At 38.9% G+C, this 19,891-nt stretch overlaps 3 protein-coding genes across 3 annotated transcripts; all 3 read left to right on the top strand.

The window, feature by feature from the left end:
* Positions 1 to 7,340: 7,340 nt before the first annotated feature.
* On the top strand, positions 7,341 to 11,800 carry ccn5 (cellular communication network factor 5). The gene is made up of 5 exons (XM_054609891.1): positions 7,341 to 7,403; positions 8,581 to 8,797; positions 9,297 to 9,545; positions 10,719 to 10,960; positions 11,480 to 11,800. The coding sequence occupies exons 1-5, from the start codon at positions 7,341 to 7,343 to the stop codon at positions 11,798 to 11,800; spliced, it is 1,092 nt and encodes a 363-aa protein (XP_054465866.1).
* Positions 11,801 to 13,740: 1,940 nt separating this feature from the next.
* Positions 13,741 to 14,970, top strand: LOC129100255 (P2Y purinoceptor 1-like). Its single transcript, XM_054609844.1, has one exon. It carries the CDS (start codon positions 13,815 to 13,817, stop codon positions 14,811 to 14,813), a length of 999 nt encoding a protein of 332 aa, XP_054465819.1. The 5' UTR covers positions 13,741 to 13,814; the 3' UTR covers positions 14,814 to 14,970.
* Positions 14,971 to 15,989: 1,019 nt separating this feature from the next.
* Positions 15,990 to 19,567, top strand: LOC129100213 (P2Y purinoceptor 1-like). Its single transcript, XM_054609787.1, has 2 exons — positions 15,990 to 16,082; positions 16,866 to 19,567. Exon 2 carries the CDS (start codon positions 18,411 to 18,413, stop codon positions 19,407 to 19,409), a length of 999 nt encoding a protein of 332 aa, XP_054465762.1. The 5' UTR covers positions 15,990 to 16,082; positions 16,866 to 18,410; the 3' UTR covers positions 19,410 to 19,567.
* The last annotated feature ends 324 nt before the right edge of the window (positions 19,568 to 19,891 follow it).

Raw genomic sequence — 19,891 nt, 5'->3', positions numbered from 1 at the left:
TTTCTGGAAACAATCTTAGTAAGATATGTACAATTGGGACTGTGATCCTCCTGCTGGTTCCCAGAAAGCAGATTAAAAGAATCAATCATGCAAACATAAACTGAATTCTTTCTAAATTAGTTTAAACCTTCCTCCTTCCTAACATTCTGGAGGTAGTGTGTCATGCTTTTACTTTCAGAAGAATCCCATCAAATGTGTCCACATCTTAAATGTTTCCAGTGATGCATCTGTAATAACTTTATCTTCATTCAATTCACCAGCAGGGGCATAATAGAATTATTAAAAAAATCCCTGAGTTGACTTTCTCCCACTGTCAGCCGAATAAATCTCTCCTGTACCCTGAACACAATCTCAGCTAAAAATATTGACACTGTGTACCATGCAAGTGGAAGTGGTTGCCTTCATGAATTAAATCCTTGTACCTTATTTATTTGTTCTCATTTATTTTTAGTAACTGAAGCTTAAAATGGATGTGTTGTTGGTTTAAGGTGTGGTAACGAATGCAGGAAGCTATTTTAGCGCTGTGTTGCTGCAAACATCTCTCCACAAACACCCGGGCAAAAACAAAAAAAGGTTCACCTAATTGAGAGTATGATAGTATGAGTATGAGACAGCAATAAGCGTTTTTTGTATTGCCCAATATTACAACCGATGTGTCAGATGGCTTTGTAGCAACATAAACGGAGGAATAACAAGACTGAAAATCCAGTCTTGTTAGCGTCTCTGAGAGGCTATTCTAAATCAGCATGCCAAAATGCTAAATGACAATGTTAATCTGAATTTGTTAAGTTCATATCATGTTTACCACAAGGAAACTACATGTATAAAAGAAGGAAGGAATTACAGCATTGTGACTTTGAACTAAACAAATAACAAAAAATGGTTGTTGTTTTTTCACCTAGAATGAATCCACTTCAGAAGGGGTCATCTGCAACAATCAAAAACACTGTGCAATAATAGTTCAAATAGTTTTTTTTCTGTCTGTAAATATTATATTTCAGTTATTGTGTTTTTCTACTGTTTTTATTGCTTATTTATAATACTTGTTTTTTTATTTTTTTTTATTTTTCATTTTTTTATTTTTATCTTGTCTTTCTTTACTATGTCTCTTGTGTGCACTTTAACTCTATGCTGCTGTAAGCCTGCAAATTTCCCCGCTGCGGGACTAATAAAGGATTATCTTATCTCTTATCTTATCTTATCTTATCAAGTACTGTATGAAAGAAATAATTGCCACAGGTTGGAATGCATATGAATACCTGAGACATGGTGTGGGCTCTACAAACATTCTTACAGGAAAGACTGGGTCATTTTATTGAAAATGGAAGACACTCCAGTCCCTTTTAATATTAGCAAAGGTAGACAGCCTGGTTGTTGATTCAGTTAGCTTTATTTGGGTGAAAATTAGCATCTTAACAAAACCCTCTTTTTACCATGTGTAGAGAAGCATCTGTCCATCCCACTTTACCAGACAATAACTCCTTGTCTGGAATCCATACTATTTGGACCGTGCATCCAGTAAAGAAGGCTGGATCTGATGGTGGCAAAGCTGCTGTGATTTCCATCCGATGCCGTCCTTAAGGGAACTTCTATTAAGGAGAACCTACTTGACAAAACATACAAAAATGAGCCGAGCAGCAGGCTGGTGGCCACTGCTGGATCTGATAGTCCCTCCGCCTCATTCCTTGTTGCTCTGGAGAACGACCGGCTATCTAGCTTGCGATCTGGCCAGCCATTTTTCTCCGGAGCTTTCCCCATTAAAAGTAAAGGGACGACCAAATATATATTCCCCTCATCCTGAGGGGGACAAGAATGTTTGTGGCAATCCATCTAACAGCTTTCCAGACAGTTCACTTAAAACTACAAATGTCAATCTCATGTTGGTGCTGCGGGAGAAGTCAGCAGAGTAACATACCATTAGAAATCATCATCTTGGAACCATTAATGTAAGTGTACATTGGTTGTGCCAATCCATTGACCTGTTTGTTGTGCTAGATACAAAGTTATAGAATTACCAAAATCTGTAGGATTCCTGCTCTGGGAAATGTCTGTACAACATTTCATGGCAATCCATCAGATAGTTGTTGAGAAACTTCAGTCTGGACCAACGTGGTCGACAGACAAACAGACTGATAGTGTCATCCTTATACAAATCTCAGATGAGGAAGAGATTTAAAGAGATCCCTCTTTGATTATTACATATAAGCACAGCAATTGCACATATAAGGTCTCAAAAATATTTTTCACCACTACAATTTAGCTTCTGACATGTGCAGCTGCCATGATAAGTAGATGTGAATGAGCACAGACACAATCTGTAGACATGGCAGTGACCACAACCCCATGTACGTCAGGGGGTGACCTTTGGTCAGGACGATGTTCCTATCGTCGTCTATGGGTGTTCCTGTGGCAACACGGTGGGATATTCACACATTGAACTGGAATGTCTGGAATTCTAGGTGTCATTTTAGGAAAAACATTTCAGCAGCGACTTGACTTATTCATGGCTATGACTGTGTGTGTGTCTTCTACTGTAGCTGTTACATCTACATCTGGCAGTTAAATGTACAAAGGACTTGTACAATCAGACCTTGAGAAAGCTTTCTTTCTCTGGAAACGTAAGTTTAGATTTTGTGGTTTTCGTTTCAGTTCTAGGATGTTTTTGGACTTGGTGTGTGGAATTTTGGTAATTGCCGTATTTAGTCTCTGGCTGAGTTGTTAGGCCGAATTAAATCATGTCTCAGTTTGTGCTTTTGGATATATTTAGATCGCTCAGTCAGGACAATTAAAGTTGTATATTACATCACATAACAGCTGTGCACCTATAGTAGTTCCTCTGCAGTTTCAGAAGAGCGAATTTCAGAGGAAATGCCTGGCCTTAGTAGTGGTGAAAGTGATTCTGCTGCTGATCATTTAGTAATGTAAATGTTAGGAACATTTTCCATCTGCTCAAAAGTTCATCCTTTCCTCTTGTTTTATGCCTCACTATGAGGCCTCACTATGAAAAGGTTTTATGATCAAGTTGTTTTAACCTGCACTTATTCCACCTTTTGGGCTCCTGCCTAGAGTCATACAGTACAAATATTTAGTGGTCATTTAATAAATAAGAAGTCTTTTAGCTCTGCCAGTTCTGACTTTTAGAGAAACCTGTTGTGCCTTTTGTAAGAGGAAACTTTTGGAGCTGAGGTGTGTTGAAGGAGGGACATAAAGAAAGATGGTAGAAAAACAGACATAGTGCAGTTTGAGCTTTTATTGTGTTTTGAATGGATTAAGCCTGCTCTGTCTGTGACCTCTACAGGGTGCGGTAGTGATCCAGTGATGCCCGTCATCATATTCCCTTACCAAAGTCCTTACTGGAATAATGAGTCAGTATAACTCAGTACATCAACATCAAGAACAGACTACAACTCGCATATGCTTTCTGACTCAAGGCTGCAAAGCTGGACCTTTTGCATACTTTTTGCAATTTCTGACTGGTCCAGCAGTCAGAGCTAATCTTCCCTCTTCACTGAAATGATACCTGCAGATCTGGCACGGCCAGCCTGCCAATGTCTGGAAAACTTTCAGTGCAACATGGTGTCAAAACCTCAGACACCAAATTACCAAGTGCACTTGGAGCTGCTCTGCATGTTATGCGTGTGTCAAATATTGTCCTGGGAAAAGATTTATATATTACTTGTGGCTGTTACAGCCCGCAGCCTGTTTATTCTGAGTCACGCTTAAATCAGACTCGGCTAGTTGGCACCACCCAAACCCACTAACTGGCAAACTTGAATATTGTCTGGCTCGGCTGAAGTCAAAATATTAGGAGTACAATGGACGTTTCAGAAAAAGCATCAACCTAAACCTGTTTTTTACTGGAGGCCTTTTGTTCAATCAAATCATAATTGAGATCATATTAGAAACTTATCAAGTGTATCATCTTTAGTTGTTCAGCCATTTTAAGAAGTGAATTCAAGACTTAAACTGTGGTTGGATTGAGGTGCAATTTTTCACCTTGCGTCATTCGCTTAAATTTTATATTTATTTGTCCGCAAAATACTGTGTCCCCCATCTGATAGGATTATGTCCAAGCCCCCCCCCATCTAATAAGATTTCTGCTTTTAGATGTTTTATTACAGAGTGTATGAAACGCGTGACCAAAACCATCATACATTCTGTCATGGTGCTGCTTACTGATGGAATAATAGTGAAAATAATTGATTCATGTTTTGACTGGGGACGCTGTGGAAACTTTGAAAACCACTGCTCTAGGAAATTGTTTCCTCTTGAACAACAGAGGAAAATCAAAAAACATGGATTTGTGGTTGAAACATAGCAGAAGCACAGCTGAAAACACTGAGAAAGAAGTGAAAAAGAAAGCAAAAGCAGAGCAAACAACATACCATCAGTAACATTTGAAATGTAGCACTTAAGTCTTTTTCAGTAACAAGGTTGTTTGGTGATTCAGACACTGATGGCGTAGCGCTCTATTGTAGAAAATTTCAGGGAAATCCATCCAATAGTTGTCGAGATATTTCAGTCTGACAGACACTGGTTATTCAATCTGCATTTGTTACCGTCTGACTTCACTGTGAAACCAATCTTTACAAATTGTATATCGACTAAACATCTTGATTTCAGCCCTGCATACCTGTAGCAGAGTGTCACCACTGAGTATCATTACAACAGTCTGAGTCTCGGCTGCATTTGGTTCTGCCTCCACTTATTTTCGGTCTTTTGGCCGACTTTTCTGAACATGTGTTAGACATTCTTGCTGCCCAGTGACAAATTTGGTGGAGTGATTTTTCCTTTCGATCAATGCATTCTTTTCTAACATTTCACAGGACAGATAATATTTTCATTCCTCTGCCCTGCAGTTTTTTGCATTTGCGAATCAACAAGGAATCCAGTGGGCTTTTCCTACATACCATCACATACCAAAACAATATTCGCCCAAACTGAATGAGGGTCATTGTGCAGGATTTTGGGGGTTTCTTCAAACGTGTCCACTCTCAGTGAGAGTGATACTCTACTGTCTGGGAGCTATCCAACATCTGTCTGCTCTGGAAAAATGTGTTGAGCCTTTTGCCGTCTTGGTTTGAATTGGCAGATACTGTATGATTTCACTATGAGTGATCCTGACTGTATGTGTTGATGTTATGTCTTGACTACATCTTTTTCACACGGTAGTTGTTCATAAATCATCATGAAGCTACACTAACAGTCTATTCTTATAGTGTGTCCTACCAGGTTTACTTAGGATCATTGAAGAGCTTGCATTCAGAATCTTTTTTGAAAGGTTTTTTCCATCGTCTCAGTCTGAGTTTGAATTCTTCCGCCAAACAAGTGTATGTTCTAGTGGAGCCATTATAGTGCAATCCTTCCAGCCTCTGTCATTGTTGGAGAGCATGGAAAACATAGGGGGCGGTGGCCAGGACAGCATAGTTTTGAGAGTAGGCTGAGGCCTTGAAGTACATCTCCACTGGCTGGCCACCTGGAGCCCACCTGCCCGGACACGCATTCTTTCCTCTTCTTTATCTTGCTGTCTGTCTCATTCTATTTATAACTCATCGCTGGATGTCTTCACTGCCCACCCAGCTCTCTGAGAAATGGCTGTTTTTGAAATTCAGGAATCTAGTGATCTAGTGTTACTTTTGACTGAATCCCTTAACCATGAATGGATTACGTTCTGTTTCGGTGACTGCAGGCTTTTTTGCTGTAGTGTTTAGATTCAGGCATTATGTGGCTATGACAGCATCCTTGTAACATGCTGTAAACACAGTTGTGCTGTAAAATGAATATCTCTGTTAAAAGTTTTTAGCAACACTAGCAATGACAGTCCGACGCTCCACCATTTTCAGACTAGAATTATATCAACAATTATTAGATGGGTTGCCATGAAATTTTGTACAGGCATTCATAGTGCCAAGAGGATGAATGTTGGTGGTCCTCTGACATTTTATCTAGCGCTACCAGCAGGTGCAAAAATGAACAAAGTGGAACATCTCACCATCTACTTGGTAGATTTGAGGAAAAGTTGGTACGGGCGTTCATGGTTTCCATACAGAAAGTTGTATCTGAATGACTTTAGTGAGCCTCTGATCCTTCCTTTAGCTCCTAGTGAAATCTCTCAATAATTATTGGATGGATTGCCATGAAATCTGGTACACACATAAATGTCTCCCTCAGGATGAATTGTAATAACTTTGGTGATCCCCAGACTTAAATTTTAGCACCATCATCAGGTTAAAAATGTTCCAATACTTTGGTTTGTGATCAAATTCCTGCGAAGCGAATGCCCTATGCATCATCACCAGCTGTAACCAGGATTATATCAATGCTACTACTTCTAAACTTGAGCATGTTAATGTTGTCATTGTGAACATGTTAGCATGCTTATATTTAGCACAAAGCGCTGCTGTGCCTAAATATAGCCTCATTGAGCTGCTAGCATTGCTGTAGAGTTTAGCCTGGGATACTCATAGACACCACACAGATGCTGCACGGGTTAATGAAGATGGCTGTACACTGTGTATCCAGATCTGAATCTGTGTTATTGTAGCACTGCTGCCTCTGCACACTAACTACTTAGTAATGAAGCAGCTCAGCATTGTTCTTTCTGATAACAGATGTGTTCTTGTGGCCTTTGAGTCCTGCTGGCTTCCAGGCTCCTATTTGAATTGTCTTCAAAGGACAGAAGAGCTTGCGATGATTCAAGTTCATGCCTCAGACATGCTGCCCTTACACCATGGAAACTAGAGGGAGGAGAGGGAATTTAATCTCTTTTAAGTCTGGCTGAAGTTACACATAAAGGTTTTTAGAAGTATTTTAGGTTTTAGGGATGAAAATTAAATTGTGGCAATATCTGCTCTATGTCTGTCTTCGTCAAAAGATCATCTACTATATATGACTGACCATCCAGTGAAGCGGCAGCCTGTAAAAACATCAGCATGATGAAAATCTTGTGGACTTAAATGGGAATCGTCACCACAAAAGCCCCGAAGGCTGTTTTAACTGTAGACAACCGGGCTAATGTATTTTTCTCTCCTCAGCTCGTGTTAAGCTGTGTAAACTTAGAACGCCACAAGACTGGAAAGAGAGGGAGGAGAGGAAAAAGAGGGGAAAGACTTGGGGGTGGAGGTGTGTGTGTATGTGTGTCTGGAAGTGGAAATGGGCAGCAGGGAGGAGGAATGTGAAACATTTCTTATGCTGGTCCAGTGGCTGTTTACACGGTAGTCAGCCTGTGACATCAGAGTCCAGACTTTATAAATGTCAGCAGGAGCAAGAATGAGCAGTTAGCAAACAGCATCACACAGGTTATTGAGACAGAGTGAGCTCCATCAGCAACACAAGCCCCCATGGACCGACTGCTGCCTGACTGTGTGATAGCTTTGGCCGTACTGCTGTGTGTGGCTACACAGGTGAGGCCTGCTACTGCTTACTTACTGTAGTTTAATCTGAATTAGATTATTATGTGGTATGTGTGAGAGTGGAGGTGTGGAGATGTGGAGGTTTAAACAACAATGCTGATTTTTTTTTGGGCTCTAATATTGTAACAAGATTGATTAATATTGTTGAAGATTTTTTTTCTATGCATGATATCACAGAGGTGGAGTCTAAGTGTGATGATTTAGCAACAAATTATAGTTTCTATTTGTTTTATGAGTGAATTAACATCTTATTGTCGACCCTGATTTAAAATTTAAAAAGTTATGTAATTTTGTCTGGACATAAATAAGATCACAGACAGCTGTGTGTGTGTGTAAGAGTAGAGCTGTAACTTACAATTTAAACTTTTACATTTTAATTACCACCTTTTTAATTTTGTTACATTTTAATTTGGTTCAACTAGTTGCATGATTTAATTGATAATTTTTGGGGGTAAAATGCCAGAAAATAGTGAAAATTGCCATCACAATCAGAAAGTTGCTTGTTTTGTCTGACTAATAGTCCAAAACCCAAAGATATTCAGTTCATGATCACATGAGATAAAGAAAAGCAGCCAATTCAAATTAAGCATTGCTGGCATTATTGCTTTTAAAAAATGAGTCATAAGAGTGGGAAATTACCTAAAACATTTTCTGTAGTTAACTGACTAATCATTTCAGCCCTAAATACAAGCAACAACAGATTGTCTGCATATTTAAGGACACATTTTTCTCATTGACATTATCATTTTGCTTTCTGTTTTAAAGTTGATTAACAGTAGAGAAGTATTGTTTGATGGTCTTCTATAATTACAATACACCAGCATTATCTTGTTGAGCAGTAAGCCCCCAAAAAATTCTACACATCATAAAGTCATAAAGATTCCTCTGCTCTGGTTATGTGAGAAGAGGCTCGTCCAAATCTCCCCTGTGTTTTGGCTCCACCAGTTAAATATAATTGGAAACAGTGTTTTGGCCTGACTGTGTTGTTGGATACCGGCAGTTTCTGGGAATACCAATAACACTTACTATACTCTGCAAATGTAGTCATGAGGAAAACAATTGAGATGATGGTTATGATAATTGTGGTGGTGATAATGTTAAAGATGGTGCGAGGACAACAATGATGTGTCACCCTCTAACCTGTTCCCACGTTGTGTTGTCCATACAGGTGTTGTGCCAGCTGTGTGACACTCCCTGCCTTTGCCCCAGTTCTGTCCCCCAGTGCCCCACAGGAGTCGCACTGGTACTGGATGGCTGCCGGTGCTGCCAGGTGTGTGCCCGGCAGCGAGGCGAGTCCTGCACTGAGAGGTTTCCCTGCGACAGCCACAGAGGACTGCAGTGCGACTACAGCGCCAGCTTCCCCGGAGACCCTGGGGAGTGTGTCAGTGAGTGCCTCTTCTAACAAGCAAACAACCAGGCTCATGTCTGTGTGGGTAAAACAGAGTGGAGGACATGCATGGAGGAGGTGATAAAACCTCAGTCAGTTCGCATGAGAGGCACAAACAGACAGTTAATGTTTAAAGTCTGCTCACCGAGCGGAACGGACTCTGAAACATTTTAACTTCTATTTTCAGGACTGCTGTTGACACATTTCCTCTAATGGCCCTTTGAGCAGCATGATAGATTGCAGAGACAACACTCATTGGATTGAAAAACAGACTCCTCAGTTTCTCAGTAGAGAGGCCCGGTTTCCCATAAAACTACATAACCGTTAGCACGGACAGCAGCTTCTGTGTCCTCCTCTCTCTCGCATTTCCCTCCGCTGTGTCCCCTCTTCACCTAATCTAATCCTTTCACTTCCTGATTATGTTTCCAACATCAATTCCAAGTTGCAGGTGCGGTTGAGAAAGTTAATAAGCCGTCTGTGCTGTGTGTTTGTTACAGGTCAGGAGGATCTGCGCTGTGAAGTCAACGGCATCACATACCACGAGGGCCAGTCGTTTCAGCCCTCCTGTGACACTTACTGCCACTGCAGAGGTGGAGGGGTCAGCTGTGTGCCCACTTGTCCTCTGAATAACCGTCTTCCCACTCCGGACTGTCCCAACCCACAACATATCCGGCTACCGGGAAAATGCTGCAAGGAGTGGGTGTGTGAAAACCTAGAGAACACCGTCATTCAGGATGCCATCACAGGTAAACTCCACAGATGGATGAAAGAGTTAAGATGTTTAAAACAACCCTTAAAGGAGAAACACATTAAACATACTCCAATGCAGGCCTTTATTTATGTTTTAAAATAGATTTGGAAACAGCCTGCCTGGCTCTGTCCAAAGTAACCACTAAAGCTCACAAAATACTATCACATAACATGAGATATCTTATATAGATACAACAATTCATGGTTTTTTACCTTTGGACACAACAAATCTAGCTGTTTTCCCCTGTTTAGGTCTTTTGATAAGCTAAACTAACTGGCTCTGGCTTCATATTTAATGAGCAGACATAAGAGTTGTGTCGATCTTCCCATCGAAGTCTCTGCAAGAAAGCAAAAAAGTGCATTTTGAGAAATGTCAAACTTTTCCTTAAAATGATGTCCTGACTTCAGAGCGTGATATTTACAGCATATTTTCCAGTTTCACATGTGCTTCTGCATATACTATCACTGGATTCCCCAGCTACAAACGTTGCTCATTGATGATCAGTCCATATGGCAAAATAATCTTTCCCTCATTTATATGAGGTTTGTCACTGGTGGTCATGTCTGGAAGTTTTTACTGGAGCATTTTTGTATTAAACTCGGGTGTGTCTGGCCAAAGGAAAACTCCCAATGTCCAAATATAACCCACATTTTGTTGGAAAGGTCTTAACTTTTTTCATCCACAGCTGTGTAACAATTAAACATATGAAGCCATGGAGAGACTATTACTCCATTAAAAAGGGAGTGTGTAAATGTATATGTAAGAGGGGGTTTTAGGGAAATGAAGCCACTTGAAAAACATCTGGAATTCCAAACATTGTCTGAGTCAAACAACCCTATTAGAGCAGCAATAGAACATTTTGTTCTTGGATGCAAAACCTGCGATGTCATTCCTGCAGATCAGCTGATTATTATGTCTTATACATGTTTGTTTTGGAAGAAACAAAAATGTGCTTTGGATTTTCATGTTTGATGTTGGCTTAGTTTTGAATTGGACATTTTTGTGAGCACAAAAACAATCAGATGTGACGTTAAAGTTACTGGACGTGAGTCACTGAGGCGAATAAGTTCAATCATCAGCATCTAGTTTAGTATACAGAGGCTCTCACACTGTGATTTGAACTGAATTTGCTTCTCACTCTAGTAATTGTTTTATTTGGTTTCTTTAGCCATGAGACCCGGCAGGTTGTGGCCAGCTCTCCCGATGGATCACCCTCTAAATAAACTGGTCCCACCTGCCTCCACCTGTATAGAGCAGAGCACCAAGTGGAGCGCCTGTTCCCAGAGCTGTGGGGCTGGGGTCTCCACACGTGTCTCTAACCAGAACCCAGCCTGCAAGCTGCAAATGGAAACTCGACTTTGTAAAGTGCAGCCTTGCCATACAGGTCAGCACCTTTCAAGGAAACCCATGGTGAGATTATGTTTTTTTCTACTAGGACCATCCTCGACTAAAGAAATTCTTAGTCGACTAACACTAGTATGATTTTATTGATTACTCACTTTAACCGACATATCTATAAAACTGAGTTTCTCCACAAAGAATCATGCAGAAGCACCACTCTAAAGCATTAAGTACAACTAATCGACTGAAGAGATCTTCTTATTAGTCAACTAATTGACAAAAGGAGCAGCTTCACACATCCCATTAGGTTCCCATGAAGGCTTTAAATGGTCAACTCACCCAAATCAAAAAAAATGTTTGGGCTTTATGTGCTGGGTTTGGAGACAAATATCTCTGAATCTTTATGGTCAATACAATACTGGGAAACAGAATTACTCAGACACAAATATTTGAAAAGCAGAGAAATTGTCTGCATGGATAGATACAACAAGGGATAAGTGAAAATACATTTAGGGTAAACTAAAACCTCAAAGAAAAATATTTATCCAATGCAGAGCCCTGTGGAATTCTGATGTGAAGTGTTGTAAGTTTTTGTGTGTGTGTGTGTGTGTGTGTTCTGTTTTGGGACAACAGGGACAGTGCAAGGCCAGCTACACGTCACCAGGGCCCATTCGGCTCGTTCACCAGGGCTGCTACAGCACCCGGGCCTACCAGCTCCGGTACTGCGGACAGTGCACCCACTCACGCTGCTGCACGCCTTATCAGACCACCACGGCTGAGGTGACCTTCCGCTGCCCCACCGGCAGGCTGCTACAGAGGGCCGTGATGATGATCCACTCCTGCGTTTGTCACAACAACTGCCCCTACTCACCTTACAGTAACCCTGCTCTGTGGGGATACAGGCCCTGATCGGACGTTATAACAGCTGATTCATTCAGACTTCACTGACTGATTCATATCACCAGGCCGATCAATGACATTCCCTAATCATTGGACCTTGATAGAGATAAATGTAGATAAAAACTGTGATTGGGTTGGGATGAACGTTGGTCTTCACACATAAAATCTCAATCTGCACTTATTCACAATACTTTTCACTTCCACGACTTGGTAACCCATTATACTGTCTGTTTTATTCAATGGAAGCAAGCAATCTTAATTAACAGTATATAGCACTTTTTTAACACTAAAGTTACAAAGTTCTTTACAGGAAGAAGAAAAGAGACAATGATGAAAATTCATAAAACAACCAGAAACAAGTTTATAACCCACAAAATAAAAGTTATAGAATTAAGGAAAGAAGTGGGTTTTAAGAAAGATATGCACTGATTTGCCTTCTCTGAGACTTTTCCACCTGGAGGTCAGAGGGCACAATAACTCATTTTAATTACAGAGGTGCCTGATCATGTAATGCCAAAGTAACATTTTTATATAAATCCAGTGCTAGGGATTCAATAGAGAGAAACAAAAGCCTGTTGGTTTGTTGTTGCAATTTTGTTCTGGATGATTTTTAATCAAGATAGAGAAAATGTGTTGCTTGAGATGAAAGCATGGTTGGCTTTTTTGAGATCTTTAGACTAAAGTTAGGATCTGATTCTTGTGATGTTCTTGAGTTGAAAATAAGAGGACTAAACCAGTGTTATTGAGTTCACCATTTAGATTAGGATCAGAAGTAATCTCAAGATTTTTTTTTACACTGGATGACATTTTTTGAGCAAGTGGACCAATTGCATTTGTGTAATTCCTCATTACTGTATCTGGGCCAAGAAACACAATTTCTCGTATTTCAAATACAGTTTTTATTTCAACTTAGAGACCTAAACTATGACCAAGGACAGCAATTTGTCTTTGATAGCAAATTTAAATGAATGAAAAATATGTTTGTTTGATGGAAATTTATGCCACATATTGACTCCAGCCTTCGTGTTGACAGATTTTCTTTTCTGACGTGAGCAATGCAACTTTTAACTTGTACAGTTTTTGTATGTTTGTAGTCTCGTGACATTGCACTTATTTTTGTTTTGTTGTAAATAATTCTGGACAGATGTCTCCTATGTATAGTGAAATTTGTCTCAATACTTTACATATGTCCTGCATTTCTACTCTCAATGATTGTTGTGTTTTGATTTGTATGTTTTCATATTATAGTTTTCCCAGATTTATATAGTCGTGTTTTAAATGCTGTAGCTTTTCCTAACATTTCACTTCATCATTCATCAATAATCATTGTGCAGTATACACGTCTGCCTTTTGCCGATGAGCTGTTAAAAAAACTTGCACACAGTAATACACAGCACCAGAGAAGTCATTTTTGGTATTTCATATGAAAAATGAAGCCAAAATAACAACTAGTGTGACTATTAATGGCATCTTTTTTGTTCATGTCTTCTTTAAAGTTCTGCTCATAAGCATGCACTGTACCTCAGTCAGATGACCTTGTTAGACATCCTGACATCTAGTGGACAAACTAATCTACTGCTGAGAACTGTGCCATAGCTTCATTTTTTCTTTTTTAAGGATTTTATTACGATGGGATGTTACAATAGTATAATATTTAACAGTCACTGTAATATTATTGATAAAATAGAGTATCAGAAGATACCCTCAGCTCAGTGTTTTGCAGCTGCAATAGAAAGTACGTTATTACAGCATGCAGGGAACCCACCAGTTAAGTCACTATAACAGGTCACCCACCAGCAGATTGCATGTCTCTAACACACAACCATCACACCCATGTTATTTCCTGAATACAAAAACTCAAATGTGGTATGTAGCAGGTGTGAAAGATTGGTGTGAAGTTCCCCTATAAAATACTTCCTCTTTAATACTTTGCATCACATATCCATTGCATTTGTGATTTTTTAAATATCTATTCTAACACTTAACAAGGGTATGAACGGTACTAACTGCTATCCAGAGGACAATGAATAACACAATTTGTCAACGGATCAGCTTTGACTTTACAGGCAGATTTCTGCCTCCTGTTTACATCTTAGTCTTCATCATTGGTCTGCTAGCTAATGGATGGGGATTGAAGTCTCTGCTGCAGAACTGGAAGAAACTGGGTAACGTCAATGTTTTTGTTCTCAACCTCGGACTTGCAGATATTCTGTATCTGCTCACACTCCCATTTTTGGTGGTGTACTACTTCATGAGAAGTAAATGGATCTTTGGAGATGCATTCTGCAAGATAACAAGATTCTGCTTCAACCTGAATTTATATGGCAGCATTGGGTTCCTTACTTGTATCAGTGTGTACAGGTACCTGGCTATTGTCCATCCAATGAGAGTGATGGGAAGAATAACTGTCACCCACTCTGTGGGGATCTCTGTCATGGTTTGGCTTTTGGTGAGCGTTCAAAGTCTTCCAGACATGTTCTTCAGCAAAACATTTGGAAACAAGCCTGGGAAATGTTATGATACCACCCACAAGATCTATGTTGAGGATTACCTGAAATACAGCCTTGGATGGACCCTCACTGGTTTCTGTATCCCATTCCTCATCATACTGGGATGCTATGGACATGTGATTGTTTTTCTCTGCCGCACAGAAACCACTGACAAGGTACTGAAACAGAGATGCTTGAAGTTTTTGTGCGTCTTGATTCTTCTCTTCTCTGTTTGTTACGTCCCCTACCATGTATTAAAAAACTTAAACCTGTGGTCAAGAGTTCTGTCCAGACAGAAGAAATGCAGTGAGTGGTCTAATGGAGTCTATGTTGCTCATCAGATTAGTCGTGGCCTTGTGTGTCTGAACAGTGCTCTCAACCCTCTGGTTTACCTTCATGGAAATGAAGCTATTCATGCTCAGCTCAGACGACGACTCCAGCAAGCTTGTCAGATGTTCAGCCGCTTGAGTCCGTCAAACCTGAGGTCTGTGCCTGAGGCACAAACTGAAGATGAAGCTGAACAAGAGTTATGAGGTTGACAGCCATACTGGTTGTCACATCTACGTTATATTAAGTCAATATTTGTCGTATGCCGTTTTGAATTAAGATTTTTTTTGTTTTCATTGTATTATTATTATGTTAATTGCTTTATATAAATGTGCTCAATTATTTTTTTAAAGCTCTGTAAAGTAAAGGAAACTTTGAATTATCTGACGTCCAGTTAATTATTGGTCTGTGTGATGTCTGTGTATGAATTCAAAGCATTAGGAATTCTTGTATTTATCACTAAAGTGTAGATTTTATTTTTGTTTTAAGTTGGGTTTTCAGTTTGAATATTTAGCCACATTCTTTTAAATTACAGAGCAGCTCTGTGTTGTTAAGGAAAGGTAATTAATCAATTAAGTTTTCATTTGTACAGTGACATAAATAAGTAAATATAAACAGACATGTAGACATTAATCTCTAAAAGGTTGTCTCAATGTAAAATGTAGCAGCGTACATAAACTCAAGTACTATAGGCTACAGTACTTAAATCATTTTTTTTTTGCTCTAAGGGTTTCCATTTTATGTAACTTTACACTTCTACTTATTACTTACTTACTTTATATCAGGGGCAAATATTTTTACTGCACTTTATATATACTTGACAACTTAATTTACTCGCTGACTATTAACTAATCAACTAATAAATTATTATTTATACGCTACCAAATAGAATACCAAGTTAAAGATAAAATTAGCTCATGTCATCTGCAACATGATGAACGCATTGATGTATCAATAATTATAATCCTAAAATAATGTAATATTTATTATTCTGTAAAGGGCCGTTCTGCATAATGAGTACTGTTACTTTTGGTAGGCATACTTTATATTTCTACTGCATTGTACTTCTAAACTATGTTATTATTAGCTTACCGTATAGATATGTGAATACTTCTTCCCACGTTAGTTATTTTCAAATAGATGTTCACTGGGAATTTAAATCAAGAGAATATTAGATACATGTTCTGTTGTTTAAGTTAATTGATATATATTTTATTTTCTATGCACATAAAAACAACAGTTATCTCACATTTTACACCCTATAAAACATAATACGGTCAGTATCTAAATGTATTTATTCACAATTACTATTTGTTGTCATAAACCTTCATCTGCCATTGAAAGTAGAGGGGCGGGTTGTTGAGCGGTGGCCAATCACACGCATGCGCAGTCATGTAAACATTGCACATGTCGCTAACATTTGGTCAACGCAGAGTACCAACGCCTGGATGTGGACTTGAAGCTTTCTTTAGAAGGTAAATACACTTGTTTGTATTCGTCATCAGTGAAACAGCAGCATGTGTTCCTGCATAGTTTATGTAAAGCGTGTTGTAGACAGTGGTAGAAGAAGTAGTAGAAATGCCACAGTGTAAAAAAAATGGTTTCCAAGTAAAAGTATTTTAGCATTACTTAAGTAAAAGTGCAAAAGTATAAGCATCAAAAATATACTTAAAGTAAGGTTATTGACAGTAAAAGTACCCATAGTGCATGGCGCATTTCAGAATCAGAATATGACATCAATTGAATGTTGCAGCTGTTAAAGGTGGGGCTCATTTTAATGACTATATCTCCTGCTGGGTAACTTAATTTATCATGTATTTCATAACCTTCATATATTTTTGGTAGGGGAAACAACATAGAATCTTGAAATAGAGAATTGCACAACAATTTTCCAATGCCATGTATCACAGCATTTTTAGTTACTGCTAATTTTCCAATACCCATCCCTAGAAAAATCTGAATGTGTAGTTGATTTATATATTAAAATAATAATACAAATCTGCAAAGTAACTAAAGCTTTAAAGTAAATGTTGTGGAAAGAAGTATGAAGTAACATAAAATGGAATTACAAAAGTACAAGTAATGTTACCGCAGATTATATAAATCAAATTATTATAAAACATGGTAAAGTAGAAAATTTAAGTAAATATATTTCGTTGCATTTTACCACTGAGGTTATCTAGTTTTGTTAGCTAAGATAAACATAAAACCAACTTCCTAGTAGCAGTAGTAACTGGGGAGACATTTTTATTTGACAGAAAGGACCAGGAAATTCTCCTGTGAGGAGTAGATGTCTCCCACCTGCTGCAGCTTCGGTCTGAACTGTTGCCACCGTTCTCTCCCATTCTGCATCTTTCCCCTGCCCATGCTGCAGGTGACATGTCATGGATTTGTGAGTACCAACCAACACATAATGTGTGTATTATTTCGGTACCTTACACTAGCAGGTGAAGCAGCAATTTGTCTTAAGCTCCCGAGCCACTACCCAGGCCTGAATCTTCTCATTTTATTTTGAAGGACATTATGTTTGAGTTGCAGATTTACTGTGTGCGTGGCAGAGTGTGGTAAATAAGTAGCAAAAGTTATTTATTCAGAATGTAATTTGCTAGGTTGGCCCAAAAATGAGGTTCTAAGATTTAACAGGGTTGTTTTCCAAATATCAATTTTTTGATGTGCTGGTGGTTCAAAACTTACTATTCGTGCTGATTTTCTTTTTTCAATACACCTTACCTACAAACATGAGAAATGCAATTTTCCCTCTCCTGACACACACTTTGTTTAATCATTAAATCCTGCAAAGCGATGCACCTTAATGCCATTAGCCATGTTCCAGTACTATAATGTTGTCTGAGCTCAACTGTTTATTTTGCCAAACTGGTAATCAACCATAGAACAGGTACTTGTAGAAATGTTGTTGTTCTTGTGCATTTATTCAGCCATTGTATTTGCAACTCTGCAGTCCCTCAGAACTCTAGGGAGCATATTAGTGTCTTTCACTAGACACTAATATGTGTCTAGTGAAAGACACATATCTTTCACTAGACACATGTTTGAGTTGCAGATTTACTGTGTGCGTGGCAGAGTGTGGTAAATAAGTAGCAAACGTTATTTATTCAGAATGTAATTTGCTAGGTTGGCCCAAAAATGAGATTCTAAGATTTAACAGCAGCAATTTGTCTTAAGCTCCCAAATGGCGAATGGTGAACAGGAGGGGGCTGAGCACACAGCCCTTGGGGGCACTGAGGACAGCTTAGGTTTTTTTGTTTTTTTTCAAGGATTTTATTACGATGGGATGTTACAATAGTATAATATTTAACGGTCACTGTAATATTGTTGATAAAATAGAGTATCAGAAAATACCTTCAGCTCAGTGTTTTGCAGCTGAAACAGAAAGTGTTATTACAGGAAGCAGGGAACCTTACTGTTTCCAACCCCACCAGTTAACGTCTTCAGAAATTGTCACTGTAATAGGTTACCCACCAGCAGATTGCTTGTCTCTAATACGCAAACTGCAACCCATACAGTTTATTCATTAAGTGTAAACATTTTATTTCTGTAAAGACATCTTCTTTATCTTGAAAGAACATCTAGGTACCCCTCGAGCTACATGTCACACCCATCTTATTTCTTGAATACTGAAAGGTGCAAGAACTGAAATGTGTTATGTAGCGGATGTGGCATGAAAGACTTCCTCTTTTTACGTCAATGCATCACAGATCCACTGCATCTGGGATTTTTTTTTTTTTAATCTATTCCAACACTTAACAAGGGTGTGAACCGTACTAACTGCTATCCAGAGGACAATGAATAACACAATTTGTCAACGGATCAGCTTTGACTTTACAGGCAAATTTCTGCCTCCTGTTTACATCTTAGTCTTCATCATTGGTCTGCTAGCTAATGGATGGGGATTGAAGTCTCTGCTGCAGAACTGGAAGAAACTGGGTAACGTCAATGTTTTTGTTCTCAACCTCGGACTTGCAGATCTTTTGTATCTGCTCACACTCCCATTTGTGGTGGTGTACTACTTCATGGGTAGTATATGGATCTTTGGAGATGCATTCTGCAAGATAACAAGATTCTTCTTCAACCTGAATTTATATGGCAGCATTGGGTTCCTTACTTGTATCAGTGTGTACAGGTACCTGGCTATTGTCCATCCAATGAGAGTGATGGGAAGAATAACTGTCACCCACTCTGTGGGGATCTCTGTCATGGTTTGGCTTTTGGTGAGCGTTCAAAGTCTTCCAGACATGTTCTTCAGCAAAACATTTGGAAACAACACTACAAAATGCTACGATACCACCAGTGACATGTATGTTGAGGATTACCTGAAATACAGCCTTGGATGGACCCTCACTGGTTTCTGTATCCCATTCCTCATCATACTGGGATGCTATGGACATGTGATTGTTTTTCTCTGCCGCACAGAAACCACTGACAAGGTACTGAAACAGAGATGCTTGAAGTTTTTGTGCGTTTTGATTCTTCTCTTCTCTGTTTGTTACGTCCCCTACCATGTATTAAAAAACTTAAACCTGTGGTCAAGAGTTCTGTCCAGACAGAAGAAATGCAGTGAGTGGTCTAATGGAGTCTACGTTGCTCGTCAGATTAGTCGTGGCCTTGTGTGTCTGAACAGTGCTCTCAACCCTCTGGTTTACCTTCATGGAAATGAAGCTATTCGTGCTCAGCTCAGACGACGACTCCAGCAAGCTTGTCAGATGTTCAGCCGCTTGAGTCCGTCAAACCTGAGGTCTGTGCCTGAGGCACAAACTGAAGATGAAGTTGAACAAGAGTTATGAGGTTGACAGCCATACTGGTTGTCACATCTACGTTATATGAAGTCAATATTTGTCGTATACAGTTTGGAATTAATATTTTTTTGTTTTCATTGTTTTTGTATCATTATTATTATGTTAATTGCTTTATATAAATGTGCTCAATTGTTTTTTTTAAAGCTCTGTAAAGTAAAGGAAACTTTGAATTATCTGACGTCCAGTTAATTATTGGTCTGTGTGATGTCTGGGTATGAATTCAAAGCATTAGGAATTCTTGTATTTATCACTAAAGCGTAGATTTTATTTTTGTTTTAAGTTGGGTTTTCAGTTTGAATATTTAGCCACATTCTTTTAAATTACACAGCAGTTCTGTGTTGTTAAGGAAAGGTAATTAATCAATTAAGTTTTCATTTGTACAGTGACATAAATAACCAAATATAAATAGTGTAGATATTAATCTCTAAAAGGTTGTCTCAATGTAAAACGTAGCAGGACTCCTCACCAGG

Source organism: Anoplopoma fimbria, chromosome 12 (assembly GCF_027596085.1).
Source record: "Anoplopoma fimbria isolate UVic2021 breed Golden Eagle Sablefish chromosome 12, Afim_UVic_2022, whole genome shotgun sequence".
NCBI lineage: Eukaryota > Metazoa > Chordata > Actinopteri > Perciformes > Anoplopomatidae > Anoplopoma > Anoplopoma fimbria.
The sequence above is the reverse complement of the archived record's forward strand: the minus strand, read 5'-3'. Positions and strand labels throughout refer to the sequence as shown.